A 14,616-nucleotide genomic window follows, 5' to 3' on the forward strand; every position below is an offset into this window, starting at 1 on the left:
CGAAGAGGCCATGTCTCGCACCCATACAACAACACAGCCCTTACTGTAGCCTGGTACACACGACCCTTAAGATCCAGTGAGATGCCTTTTTGACGCCACAAGTGACGCAAATTAGCAAACGTGATTCGAGCCTTCGAGATTCATGCACTAATTTCATCAGGCACACTTCCGTCAAAGCTAATACAACTGAACACAGCAATTAACCAGAACTGTTTTAAGGTGGTAGATTTGTAACACTCACTTTTTATGTACCGGTCAGTGCTTTTCTAACCTATTTGTGTCCATCTGAGAGAAAGGAACCATTCCAGATAACCGGGTTGAGTTAATGATAGTAGTAATACTAATAATAACAATAATAATAATGACTCGGAATCTCACGGTGGCACACGAATCCTTGATCCGTGAACGTCAAGCGGAATTTCGACATGATAGAGGATTTGTTGACCACATCTTCATATTCCTTTAGGTGTTATAGCAACGCCACATGAACATGTGATGCGCAGTCTTGCTACTCCTTGACTTACGTTGGTTCTGTTGATCAGTCAGTGCTGTTACCCAGTGTTTCAACAGGGTGTAACCCAGAAGACTTAACATAATTCGGTTCTTATGTTCACATATGAGATTGTGTGAGATTGTATGGTGAGCTGTCCAAAAGCCTTCCTAAAAAATGGTGTCCTTATAATGCTTGCGATAGGCAACAACAGGTCCCCTCCTTCACCCACTCTTTCAGCTCTTTATTTGACAGACTTTGTGGAGGTATGGCAATGAGTCATCAGTGCCAGCACTGATGTTGCTGTCTTTGGTGATGATGATGTACCTGCCTGATAGGCAATACGCTATGCCACCAATCCGTCTTCTCGTTTTTTACTAATCGCAAGAGCGTTCGAAAGGTACCTGCCTGATAGGCAATACGCTATGCCACCAATCCGTCTTCTCGTTTTTTACTAATCGCAAGAGCGTTCGAAAGGCTGTCTAGGACTCTAACACTTATTTTTTGATGGATGCTTCCGGTTTCTTGATGAGTTAACAGGACTAATTGGAGACGGAGTTCGTGCGTATCTGAAATCATTCCTTAGTCCATCAACACGCGATGAGTCATGTTAGGACATGCCCACCAAGTTGACACCGCCGACCAGTTCAGACCAAAGTGAAAGGTGCGTGCTTTACTCCCGCGAATGGCCTCCGCAGCACAGAATGGCGTCAGAACAGAGGCACTTGGCCTTCGGAAGTCTCACGTTTCGCATAAGAGCGTGTGAGGCAAGCATGTAACCGCATGCTTCCCTTTGCGATACCAGCTACACCGAGACCTTATTTTCTCCTATCGGAGCTTATTCCTACTGTTCTTTCTCTCACTTTTGGTTTCCCATAACGGGTTTAGCAGTTGGGAAGTTCAGCGAAGTATTTCGGCATTACGTGTGGGTTGCGCGTGAGAAGAGAAGGCGAGAAGAGAGGTGATTGGTTGAACACCGAACAGGGGGAGTCAGTCTACTTGTTTTCCTTATTTGCCTTCCGAATTTTTTCAGACCTCATCAGATCAAAGCCGCCTAAACGCAGCTCACAAGCGTAAACAGCATATCGTTTGATCGCCTCATTTGTTGAAAAACGAAGGTGACAAGACTGAGTAGGTCTGGGTTGTAAAGATTTGATTCGAGATATCTGGCTAGAAATGCAGACTGGCGTACACATGTTGCAACTGCTGCTTATTAGGAGTAAAGATGCCTATAGGCCATGTGGTGGGACCTGCGGATATATTGTTTAGCAGATGAGGTGGTGAGGTAGGTAAGTATATTAAGTGTCAGTTGAGTAGCAACCGTGGTATGATTTTGTTTCCGTCGTGAGGCAACTTAACCTTAATGTGGTGCGACGGTTTGATTCCCTCAGCAAAGCATTGAGCTATACCGGTGAGGTGCGTACGGAATACTCAAGATTCCTACCATCAAGTTGGCCGCTGGGTAGAGTTTAAACAAACACTGACCCTGTGGGTTGGAGGTTGGAACGTGTATGGGGTCTTGTCCCTTCAAAAGTGAGACCACACCAAATACTGCTAGCTTGTGGTCTGGCTTTGAGTATCCTAATCATCTCTATCTATATTTCGGCTCTTTGAAATTAGCTCAACCCACATGCCTATATGATTTACGCAAACTAATGTACCTTCATGCAACATCAGTCGAATCGCCCCCTCCGCTGCGTTAAACATGGCGGATAAGTGAAAACATATGAATGCCGATGCCAATTCTCTCCCTTAGTTTCTCTCGAATGCTCTCTCGCCTCAGTTAATGATAATAATGATGATCAGTTAATGATCACTCTTCTGCACAACCCAGCTCTAGGACTATCCGTCAAACGCTACGGAAAGTACCTGTGGAACATCACTTGTCACATCCGCCGCTTCACTTTCTATAGTCAGACCTCGTTTTCTCTTTTCTGTTGCAAGGTTTGCTGTTCGTACCCTTCGGGAAGCTGCTGTCGCATGCACTCTGAACCCTTTGTCGACTGATATGCACTGCTATTCAAACTTCGCCTTTTTGTCTTTCGTAACCTTTAATGTGTGAACTCTTGAAAAAAAAACTAACTAGCAATTTGCCTAAGTCCGCATAGTTAATACTTTATCAATGGATGTCTGCTGTGTTTCCGAAATTCATATACAGGCTCCAGGTTCAGTAATTAAGCTTGCACAACATCTGTCTGACGCTAAGAATTTGAGCTTCATATAATTTGGTGTTGAATTTTGAGCTGGTCTGGTCAGATCTCGGTAAACAGTCATCTCTGTGCCGTTCGCCGGTACATTTCTGTAAGGACTCGCATCACTCACAGTACCAACTGCTGTTTGTCTATAGTTTCTGCTTGTGTAAAACCAGCTGTATCTCTGGTTTAGTAAGAATATCTCTTGCTGCGAATTGACCACTCTGTTATCCACTATAAAGGGTTCAGATACAGTTCTAGTCGTCGGAAGTTCAGGTGCTTAAGCAGGACGTCTCAGTTCATCTGATGTATGACTTCATGAAATGTCTAGTCTAGACCCGAGGTTTGGTGATACAGGCGGGCGTTCTGTACAACCTTGTACTGGCCAACAGTCGTCTCTTATTGATATTGGGTTATCTGCAGTGTACATTGTACTTCCTTGCGTCCCTGTGGTCGAACAAGCGTAGGGCCGAACCGACCACATAGATATTCGGATACCGGTGTCGAGGTACAATACGTCGACTATTCTGGACCCATATCATCCCGCAGTCCGATGTAGATTTTCACTGGGCCAGATTTTCACTACGAAGCAAAATTCAGGTTAAGCAATTGGAAATCATTCTGGATCACGAACAAGGTAAACAGAAATCCACTATGTCGTGCTTTGAAAGAGGGTTCTTCAGAAGACACTAGAGAATGTGAAGAGGTAAAAACAGTTGTTTGACGCTCGAAGCGTATAGGTAATTAGGGGAAGTTTGTAGTCGAAAAGTTCGATAATTATAGAATGTTCGCGCGGTGCGGAACGTGCTACAGCTGTCTCGCTAATCCGCAAAATAGATCCAAGGACACCTGGTGTGGCTAATTGCTGCTAACGTGGGATATGATATGCATTAAAGCTATTGCCTCAGTCGCCAAATGGAATATTTTCAACAACCGTCAACTTGTATGCCTATGTTTTTGGATCCTCTCGATTTGAGTCGTTTTATGAGCTTAGGTTCTATCTTCACGAAGCGCCGTAAGACTTCCGGACTAAATGAGCTTTCACAAGCACTACTTGATGAATCTTTGTTCTGTCTTGACTAGATTATTTGAACTTATTTGGGAGCGATAATGAATTCCAGACAACAGTGGCAATCATTTGTTATGTCTTTATTCAAACATACCCGCGGTATCTCTCGACTAAATGGACACAATCTTGCGGCTTATGTGGCCGTTTGGAATTAGCACATACCACTGTTATGTTGTGACAAGGCTTTCGTCGTCATTCATTCTTAGTCGCCTTATGGCGGCACGCGAAACCTTGGCTGGTGAGAATCAAGTGGGGTTTCGATCGGGTAGAGGCTGTGTTGACCACATCAAAACACTCTGTCAGTTGTTAGAGCAACGCCATGTGTACAGATGACCCACAGTCTTGGTGTTTCTTGACTTCCATTCCATTTCATTCTGTTCTGTCAATCGGTCAGTGCTGTGAACTACACTTACTCAACAGGGTATGCCTTAGAGGTGTGTGAACCTAGTACGATCCCCATATTCACACGTCCCCGGGCGCCGAGAGTGCATGGTGTGCCCTCCAAAAACTTTTACAAAGAGTGGTGTCCCACAAGGATATCCCCTCTTTCCGTTCCTGTTCAACCAACGGTGCCTCAGAAGCGTCACCGGTTCTGAATGACATCAACGGATTAGTGCTGTTGTGGTCTGAAAACGGGTATTTGGCTGTGCAGCAGGTACTTCGGTCGCGGAAAAGATCCGGAAACATCCACTGCAATGGCTCGACCTTGTGTTGCGTATGCCGAAACACCATCTACCGAGACGAATGTTGTTCTCCGTTTCTCCTTCAAAATGGCGTAAACCGCGAGGTGGACAGGGTATGACTTAGTAGAAGGGTGTGAAAGAGATTACGAAGAGTTTGTATGTTGTTGGTGTTGTACGCCTTCCAGGACGGGGTCCACGTGACCCATGTTACGCTTGGCTGGAGATATTGGAAGAAATTGCGGTTGATCGATGTCAGTGGAGTCCCTGCTGTCTGATTGAGCGATTGGAGCCGCAGGCACCTCAGGACGTGTGACACAGGCCAACACTAGGTCCCCTTTCTCACTCACTGTTTTACTCTTATTTTCACGCCAAGGCTTTGAATGTGACTGTATGACAGTGAAGCGTCAGTGTCAACACTTGTTGCTGTCTCTGATAATGATGATAATGAGAGCACAGAGAATTCGACAGTGGATCTGAACTTCGAAGCGGAACATTTCAGTCAAATATCGCATGGTGTGGGTGGGTTGCAGCCCCCATCATATCATCATATAGAACAGGCTCTCGTCAACAATTCGACGGTTTAGAGGACTGTTCCTTACCCTCTCTCCGTCAGCTAACAGAATGAGGACTTCTGTGGACTCCATCCTCTAATGGAGTCAATGCGTTACGGAAGTCCATTGACGGTCGCGTTATGTTAAGGCCCAACTTATAAGCAAAAGTTTCGGCGCAAGCATTGTCGTGAGCCGCAGGTCAGGACGTGTGACACAGGCCAACACTAGGTCCCCTTTCTCACTCACTGTTTTACTCTTATTTTCACGCCAAGGCTTTGAATGTGACTGTATGACAGTGAAGCGTCAGTGTCAACACTTGTTGCTGTCTCTGATAATGATGATAATGAGAGCACAGAGAATTCGACAGTGGATCTGAACTTCGAAGCGGAACATTTCAGTCAAATATCGCATGGTGTGGGTGGGTTGCAGCCCCCATCATATCATCATATAGAACAGGCTCTCGTCAACAATTCGACGGTTTAGAGGACTGTTCCTTACCCTCTCTCCGTCAGCTAACAGAATGAGGACTTCTGTGGACTCCATCCTCTAATGGAGTCAATGCGTTACGGAAGTCCATTGACGGTCGCGTTATGTTAAGGCCCAACTTATAAGCAAAAGTTTCGGCGCAAGCATTGTCGTGTTTTGCTTAGCACCTTCTCAATATAGACGCGGATTTCCATTCTACATCGACTGCGAAGAAGCCGAACACAATCATTCAGTAGAGGTAAGAATTTTTTCGGGGCCCAATTTTCACGGTAATCAGAAGCGAGTACTGTGCGAAAATGTAGTTATATTGTTTCTTGGGCTATTTTTTGCTTGTGTGAGTATTCGACCAATTCTACCTTGTACGTTGCACCGTTTACTTGTTCACATTATTTTTCCCACCTAACGTTATTTCAAATGTTTATGACAGGTTCCGACTATTGATCACTTCTTTCTGGATATGAATGGTATACTACATACCTGCTCACATCCAGATGGTAACCCAAATTCAATGCCAGAGGATGTCATTTTCCAGAATATAAAGAATTACACTCAGGTGGGTCTCTCAGCAGTTGTGCCATAAAAACCCTACCTCTACAGTATCTTGTCCAGTTAATCAGGCCTCGTAAAACGCTGTTTCTGGCTGTCGATGGTGTTGCTCCTCGAGCTAAAATGACACAACAGCGAGCAAGACGTTTTCAGTAAGTGCTTTTGCTTGCCTAGCTCTTGTATTTCACTCTAAGTACCTATTTTCTATTGGCTTACAGGACGGAGTCCGTGTACTCTTATCTTTATCTGGCTGGAGGCATAAGATATGGCTTCTGTTTGCTACTAACAACGCTGTTGTCGGTCTCCAAATCTGTACTCTGCGCTTTATCTCATCCTATTATCACCGAAATTATGGCTACATTGCAGCCAGGCATCAGTGTTCAGCACTGAAGTGTTATTGATGGTGACGGTAATGACGATCACCATCTGGCTGTTGATATTGATTCTCGTTCCGGTTAGCAGTTGCAATACGACCATTTTTTATTGCAATTGCAAAAATTATAAACCAGCTTTGAAGACATTCTCACGGGGACTTTTAGTGGTTGTACATTTAAGCCTTGGTTGGTGGTAAACAAGAATGGAAACAATCCCTAGAATGAATGTTTTTAATTGCGGAATTGGAAAAAAGTTCAGGCTTCACTAGTAGCGCTTCAGTTTGCTCATGGTCTTGATGTTTCGCTCTCTTGTACAGTCCAAAAATTAGTTTTTGGTCGAAATTGGAAAGGGCGTAGATCTAAGGTATTTTGTGTGCAGGTAGTAGTATATCCGCACTAGCTCTGATTCATTTTTGACGACTAAAATAAACTTGGTGAACATTTCTGAAGCATGATTTAGAACGAATGTCAGCTAATCCGATTTCAACTAGTTCATTCTAATTTATTGAGATGATGTTTGGTGGAGACTGAGTATTCCCCCATTTTAAACTTCGATTTATAGGAATGCAATACTAGCAGATCGATGGGACCATCAATATAGGTAATCTGTTGACTGTTCCCGTGACTGTATTGAAAATGGCATCCTGTCTGCGGCAACTATGCTTCTGACAGACCGTCCTAGACTTGTGTTTGACCCTGTGAGTGGTTCATTACTCTATTCTGTTCGTGGTGTCACTAGCGTAATTGACTGAAAGGTGTAAGCCACTGACTAAGGCATCCCTTTGAGGGCATAGTTACTCACTGGTATTCAGGTACCCGGTGATTCCATACACTTCGTTTTATTATTCAGTACTGTGTTTCTTTAAACAACATACGGTTTATTCATATATGTTCTTCACAGTAATTGCGAGCAAGCTCATCTTCGCCTGCCAGATTTCATAATTTTCGTAATGTATCAGCACGTCAGATTTGTTCACTCACACTAACGCAATTCGCGAACGCACCGGGGACGTGATTCATATTGTTTATGCCAGATCAAAAGTTTAACCTTTGGTCGTCAGCCAGGTCTCGTGTGGTTGAATTTTTTTGGCTGAGTATTTCGTTCGATCGGTCTGAGCGCAATGGACTGTCAGACGCAACCTCATCTACCTCTTTTTCATACTTTCCATTTAAACAGAGAGTTTTTCATCGGTAGACTCCCCGCATCATTGTTTAGAGCAGGTACAGACAGAGTAAAGTTCCATCATTGTATCTAATTGTTCCTCTCCAAGTCCCCCATACGATTAATGAAAACCGCTTTTTATCCTTCTTTTTTGAAGGTCAGCACAGGAAGCGCGCAAGACCAAGGCGGACGCGCAGAAACGGGGTCACGCAACGAGTGTTGAGTTGTTTGACCCGTGCGTCATTTCTCCTGGTGCGTATGTAGTTTGGTTGTTTTCTGAATTGTTGCCGAATATGACTGGTGCAGATTAGTTGGGCTGTAGTATTTATACACGTGATTTAATGTACCTCGGGGAGTTATATTGATTCGTCAGTCTCACAGGACTCAAAAACATGCCACACGTGGTTTTTATGGATGGAACAGTTTAGTGACAAACCCACTAACACCTCCAATCACTTGTACACATCCTTTTTGTGATCTTTTAGATTTCCTTGGAATGCTTTCATCAAGCTCCGACACACTATCCCAGGCGTGATCACTTGGCCTGTTCCTTCCAATTAAGTTAATGTAATTTCCAACACAATAGAATGGTGAAATTGCGAAAGCGATATCCTTTTGACACCCGTACATCCGTGAAATTACTGTCCTAGATTACATCAACTGCTTATGTGCACATTACTTGGAATGCATATTGTTCGTTTTTACACGATAGCTCTTTTGTAATGGTTGCTTACCGACAAACAGATCTCAGCATCATTGTACATGGTTGTCCCACTGATTGACTTTTGGCCAATCAAGTGGCGCGATCGTCCGAAATATCCTTAACACTTCTATTCTCTTCCAGGCACTGAATTTATGGAGCGCTTGCACAATGTCCTCAAGGAATTTGTGAAAGAGCAGGCTAATCAGAATGAGGCATGGAAGCACATCGATATTATTTTGTCTGGACACGATGTAAGTCTCTCAGGCACATTTGTTTTTACGATGGACCTCCTCTCTGATTGACAGTTACTCGTCTTTACCTATAGGGCAATCTTTGTGTTCCACCAACCAGCGCCTGACCTGACTCTCACACCGTCTACTAGATTATTCCAACTTCTTAGTTGTTCCTCACCGCTACGGCCTTCGTATTTTCTTTGTTAAGCGACTGCCCGCGTAATATCTTCCAGATGTAACATTGATTCGTTGAATTTTCTTATCTTCCTCCTTAGTGATACAATGCCCAAAGGCATATGAATTATCTACCGTTTTGATATTGGGCGCACCGGGTATCTTGTTTCACTTATTCCAACCACGGGAAACATTGTTAACCGTTTGTCCGTTTGTGAGAGCCGTTTTCATAACGGCCGTTTTACTTTCAGGGAACTTGGATATCTACTCCAGGTTAAATCTGCCTGCTGCGATTGTAGCAAATGTGATCCATTTATCATCTCTTCTGTGTGTCCGATAGTTGACTTATTACGAACTGATTGACGTAATAAATTTTGATATATGTACTCAAACAACTCCTAAATGAAGGCCACTGGTTGTTTGTTAAGCCCACTGGTATTGCTTAGATGAACTGTCTCTACAAGGTACTTTCTGATACTCTGAACAAAAAAAACAATTTTAACCGCTGTACTCACTCGACCATTCTCAGAACTGAAAATTTTTACGGTGTACAATTTTTCCCCTTCCAACGTGCGGCTAAAAATCTTTCAGGATTGTGGCGAAACCTTCCGGTTCTCAAGAAGAGCTAGATCGCGTCTTTCACCATGGACCAGTTAGTCAACTGTCACATTAAATGACTGATGGCATTAGCACTTCCGCGACATCATCCCATTCAGCTCCTTTGAGTTGATTACGCCAGATCTACACTTAAGTCTAGTCTAGGTGCACGTATTTCTTTTATTTAACAAAATCATATATTAATAATGCCACGGGCGATGTGGGCGGGCGATTTTTATATACAGACTCGCGTTTGGAAAGTCACTGAACATGTAGAGCACTTGTTGCAATCAACTGAGAACTTCTACCCCATTCTGGCTGGGAGGAATAACACAGCAGCTATTGAAAAACGATTGGTAAGAAACGAAGCCAATAGTACCATAGGTGTACAGCGATGTAAATACTTAGAGCCTAAAAAGACATATCCTGCACCTCTGGTTATTCCAGCATGCACACAGTTGGAATGTCCCTGTCCGATGCTGGATACTACAGTTCGCCCGTGTTAGGTGGTTGCGTGGCATATTAGAGTCTACCCCAGTCTTTATAGATTAAACTAAAAACCTGATATATTTGGATAAGCAAGCGCTATTCCAATGTTACGACTTTTGCTAACGGACATATATTGGAACTGTGAAGTATATGTGTGAGGTCATTGAGATTCGTCAGATCCTACGGATGATGGTGAACCAGAAGAACAAATTTTGCGCCTCGCTTTCAGCATCCAATTCTGATTCAACAAAGCCCTTTAGAGAACCCGACCAAATAGCCATAGTCTCTCCAATCGGTCCCGTGCTCACCGGTTGCTATATGTCTCGTAGACATCGCGTTGGAATTCGATAGCTAGTGTGTGGATTGCGCCATCTGGATATGTATCATCTTTTTTAATCCTGCCTCTATTTCGGGTGCCTTTGCTGTGATGTCCAAATGCAATATCCAGACCGCACTGGTATATGTTTTTAGGCAAAAAAAACCAGCACCCTTTTCTGACTCGTAGGCTGCGTACGATGACGTGTGAGCTGACTTGCTGTATGACAGAGTCAGGAAAATCTCCTCCTTAGATACACTGACCGAAAAGCTCCACCTCAGTTTTAAGTCGAATTTTACGTCTATTAGTGAAATTCCATCCACCAAGCCTGAAACAGATAAATCGAAGAGTCAAGCTAGCGTCAAAGCGGTCGGCTTGCGTGTCTAAAGACACCAACTCTGCGCTTTGTATGCACCCTGGCTAGTTATTCTCTTATCTCATGTGAGTCCCTACCACAGTGTCATTCTTAACGGCCATCTTTTATAATTTACCATTGAGTTTTAGCCTGAGGTAATTCGATTCATTATTTTGAACAATTCTATCTATCTCATCAATTCTGACGGAAAAAAGGCTCCAGATGGCATATAGGTTAGGGTGTGAATTTACTGACCGGAAGATCCGTAGTTCGAACCCAACCTCGACATCTAGACTTCTCCCGTCCAGGTTTGGGCAACCTGCTAGTACCTCAGCCCTCATGCTTTCTTCGGGGAGTTATAACAGCTAAATCCAGATAGGGTGTAACAGCTGAATGATTATTATTTGTTTATTCCTGAGCTAGCAAGTAGGGTTTCGTAATAGTTTCTGATAAAGTTTCTGGTTTCTTTATGTTAACCATTAACAGACTGAATTTAATTCCGTAAGGGACGGTTTCAAAGGAAACTGGCTCTTAACCAGAGTTTCTTATATCATATGAAGCTGTTTTCCCACTCTGCTTGCTCAATTTAGAGGAATTTGTCATAAATTGATATCGCTAACTGTCATTTCTGTGGTACCCTGGTACTACATATCGTAGTCAATACATTATATGACACAGAAGCACCTCGGTATCCGCATATAGTGAACCACAACGGCCAGTTTCAGTTCAGTTAATATACAAACGTGCAGCAAACATTGGGCATTAGTAGTTGTGGATTTATGCGATCAAGACGGACAATGCGTAGTTGCTTTTTCCTCGGTGACGTTTCATGTAGGAAAAAATGTGATGGTTTCAAGCCGTTTCTCCTTTTCTCCTGCAGTCCAGACTGATGACTCAGCTTTACTGAGCAGTTCAAATTGCCTGCTGATTGTTTTTCTAAGGTACTAGATGCATGTTCAGTGAGCTGATTTTTAACCACAGCTGTAACCGGGCTACCTGTTAGACGAAATGAAACTTTGTAGCAGTTTCATAAACCATAAATATCGCTTGTGTAACTCAGTGGTTTTTTTTGATGATAGTAGTCGCGGTAAGCTTCAGCTTATGCAGGTATATGGTATGCACTTCTGCAAGTACCACACTGTCAGATATCCCTAACCCGAAAAAACCATTGATTCAGGTGATCGACGCTAAGTTAGAGTCACATCCATTTCGTTCTTCACATGTCGCTTCGGCACCACCTGGTACTACGAAGCGCCTTATTTGCGTTAATGGGAGAATGGGAAAGACCTACAGAGAGGTTGCTCCCCAGGGTTGGTTTTAGCAGGACGACTCGCCTTTTCCCCACAATTTGATGATCGAAATGATTATGGAGGAATCGTTTGAACCATCTACTGCTTCTGGAGTCAAGCCCCTTCTCGGAGAACTCACTGAGATTACGCGGATAACATCGTGCTGTTCTGCTCGGGCCCCATCATAACACAAAATACGATAAATAATCTGATTCGTCGAGATGGCTCAGTGGTCAGAGCCCGAATTTACTGACCGCAAGGTCCGTGGTTCGAACCCGACCTCTGCCTCTCTACTTCCCCTGTCTAGGCTTGGGTAATCTGGCAGTATCCCAACCCTCGTGCTTTTTTTGGCTTGCAAGGCAGTTAGACACCGAAAGGGCGCTACAGCTGGACAGTTTTAATGCAACCCCTGGTTTCGAACTGCGCTTTGGATAACCAATGTTCGAAGTTCTACTCTCTGATGAATACCGCACCTAGTCTAGTCGACGCAACCCAACCATTGAAACTAATTATCGGGTGCATCTGTTTGTGTAGATGTGTCGCTCCTGTTGGGAATAGTACTGAAGAAGTGAGCACTAGGATAGGAAAGGCTTATACAGCCTCCCTTCAACTTAATCACTTATGACGCCTTTATGGTGTCAACCTATCAGTGAATGGAAGACTGGAATGCCGCCTTACGATCAGTGCTATCATGTTGGTGTGGAACATAGTCACTTTGCGCGGAAGATAGAAGTCGACCGCTTGCTTGAGACCATCGATGTCTACGCATCATAGTCTATGTGTGTTGAGTGCACCGTGTTTCCTGTGCTGAAATGCGTCGCACAGTATTATGTAATTATCTTGGTGGACGCTCGATGGAAAGCCTGGTACAATTACACAAGTTACACTGATTCGGTGTTGTTTCGTAGGTCTAAAGAGCGTTTAGCCCTTATTGTGGTCTCAGGGTATGGGTGGACAGACTGTGACGTGGAAAAGAAGTAAGCAAATGTCCTGTGTTGCAACACTTAGGCGATTGTTCGCTGGATAACTATGTCACCGTAGTTAATTTAGAACTCGGCAATCTGAGGTTGCGGATGCCCAATGAGGTTTGAACGATACTAACTGTTGTCGAAATTTGACGGTTGCAATTTATCCCAGCAAATATCTGTGGACAGTTTCGGCGCATCAGGTTGTGGGATGCATTAAGCCAAGTCGATGATGTTCATAAATGACATTGGAGGGGGCGTTTCGGTCTTAACTTCAATGACGTAATTATCTTCATGGGTAATACCTGTCATGAAAGAACTATTTTGATGGTCGTCATGCCCCCTCGCTTCACTCTTTTCCCCGTCTGAAGACGACTATCAAACATATCTTGGGTATTTCTTAACCATTCGCAATCCTAAATTTTGTCGCAAACTTACCAGGGACTCTGATCCTATTTCGCGAAGATAAGAATCAAGAGGACGAAGTTTCCGCGAGAAATGACAGTATCTCCAAATCGACTTGGCTTTATAATCCCGTGCATTCATTTGAGGTTTGCAGTGAATGACGTGTTTCGTCGTAGTGCGAGGAGATCTTTGGATTATTAGCAGAGATTTAGTCCTCTAAGTGCAGCCGATATTGAAAATCCAAAAAGCGCCGTACAGCTTTTTAGTCCGTATTGGGAATCATCGGCACTGCGCGTCTCAGGAAACACCAGAGAGTTCCGAATCCGCAACATCGCACCTAGCAGTCTGGACAACGTTCGGTGATCAGTGGCTGATCAGCAGTGTGATAAACTCGCTCTTAGACGAAATACCGAGCCATCCATCCTTCAGCCACAGGACTCATATAACGTGATTGAAAAATGATTGGCGATACATCTTATCTGTGTGGAAGTTAATCACACTACTGATCAGCCGTTTGTGGTCGGATAGGTAATTGGTGACACTACTAGCATGGATTTCACGGGTTCGAGACTCCCTGGAGTTTCGTGAGATGCGCAGTGCTGATGATTCCCAATAAAGACGAAGCAGCTATACGGTGCTTTTCGGCAGGTCGCATTTACAGGACGAAATATTTTTCAAGAAGACGTGCTTCTCGGAACACTTGTTTGCACGTTTCCGTAACCATAATGGATTGTCGGACTTCACAGCTGTCACATGAGACACGGCTCACATTGTATGCTTTCAGTAGACAAAGTGTGCCCAAAGAAGCTCATGACAAAATGACGTGATTAACGTGTTTTTTAATACGTGCGATCGTACAAAGCACAGAATCTACCCACCGAAGTTCAGCCTCGAGTTTTCAGGGCACTCGGACAACGAGAATCTGTAAACAACAGCTCTACGGTCTAACCACACCTGTGAGAGCATGTGGATTGACGCACATAGTAGGACCAGGTGGCATTCCAGGTTTATTGTCTGGTATCTTCGAACACATTGACCTGTGCACGATACCACCAATTGTGGTACCTCTCATCACAAGCGTAACGGTGTGGCTCTGCAGTGGTGGCGTTAATCGCCAATAGTCGCTGATGCGTCAACATTGGCATTCAACTTAAGCAGTTTCATGAGAACGCTGAGTCGGTGCAGCCCTTCGGCGGACGTCTAATGGATAAGGTACAGAGTTCGAAGCGATATATCATTTACGCCGATGAAGCCTTCTTCATACATCTTGGTCGATCATAATCATAAGAGCATACATTGAGTAGTTTCTACAATGTTCGGGCAAACGGCATTACATACATTCTTTTTTGTAGGCTAGTGACGTGTCCGAAGCTCATTCTAATGGGTGCATCAAAGGAAATAGAATAACATGTTTCTCATCGGTCCAATGAAGGCTGGTGTAAATTAGCTCCGGAAACAGTTTAACATTTTTCTTAGCGCTATGGATTTAGCATTGTGAACGACGTCGATTCGGTTGCAAGTTTAGTGGAAAGGAAAG

General features: G+C 43.9%; 1 protein-coding gene across 1 annotated transcript in view; it reads left to right on the forward strand.

The window, feature by feature from the left end:
* T265_07587 (hypothetical protein) overlaps positions 1 to 14,616 on the forward strand; it is a gene marked incomplete at both ends in the record, with an annotated part of 72,812 nt that overhangs the window by 8,044 nt on the left and 50,152 nt on the right. The window contains 4 exons of the mRNA XM_009173144.1: positions 5,899 to 6,024; positions 6,069 to 6,169; positions 7,711 to 7,805; positions 8,398 to 8,507. Of these exons, the coding sequence (XP_009171408.1) occupies positions 5,899 to 6,024; positions 6,069 to 6,169; positions 7,711 to 7,805; positions 8,398 to 8,507 (432 nt within the window). The remainder of the gene's footprint in view (positions 1 to 5,898; positions 6,025 to 6,068; positions 6,170 to 7,710; positions 7,806 to 8,397; positions 8,508 to 14,616) is intronic.

This window comes from Opisthorchis viverrini (assembly GCF_000715545.1).
Source record: "Opisthorchis viverrini unplaced genomic scaffold opera_v5_175, whole genome shotgun sequence".
Lineage (NCBI taxonomy): Eukaryota > Metazoa > Platyhelminthes > Trematoda > Opisthorchiida > Opisthorchiidae > Opisthorchis > Opisthorchis viverrini.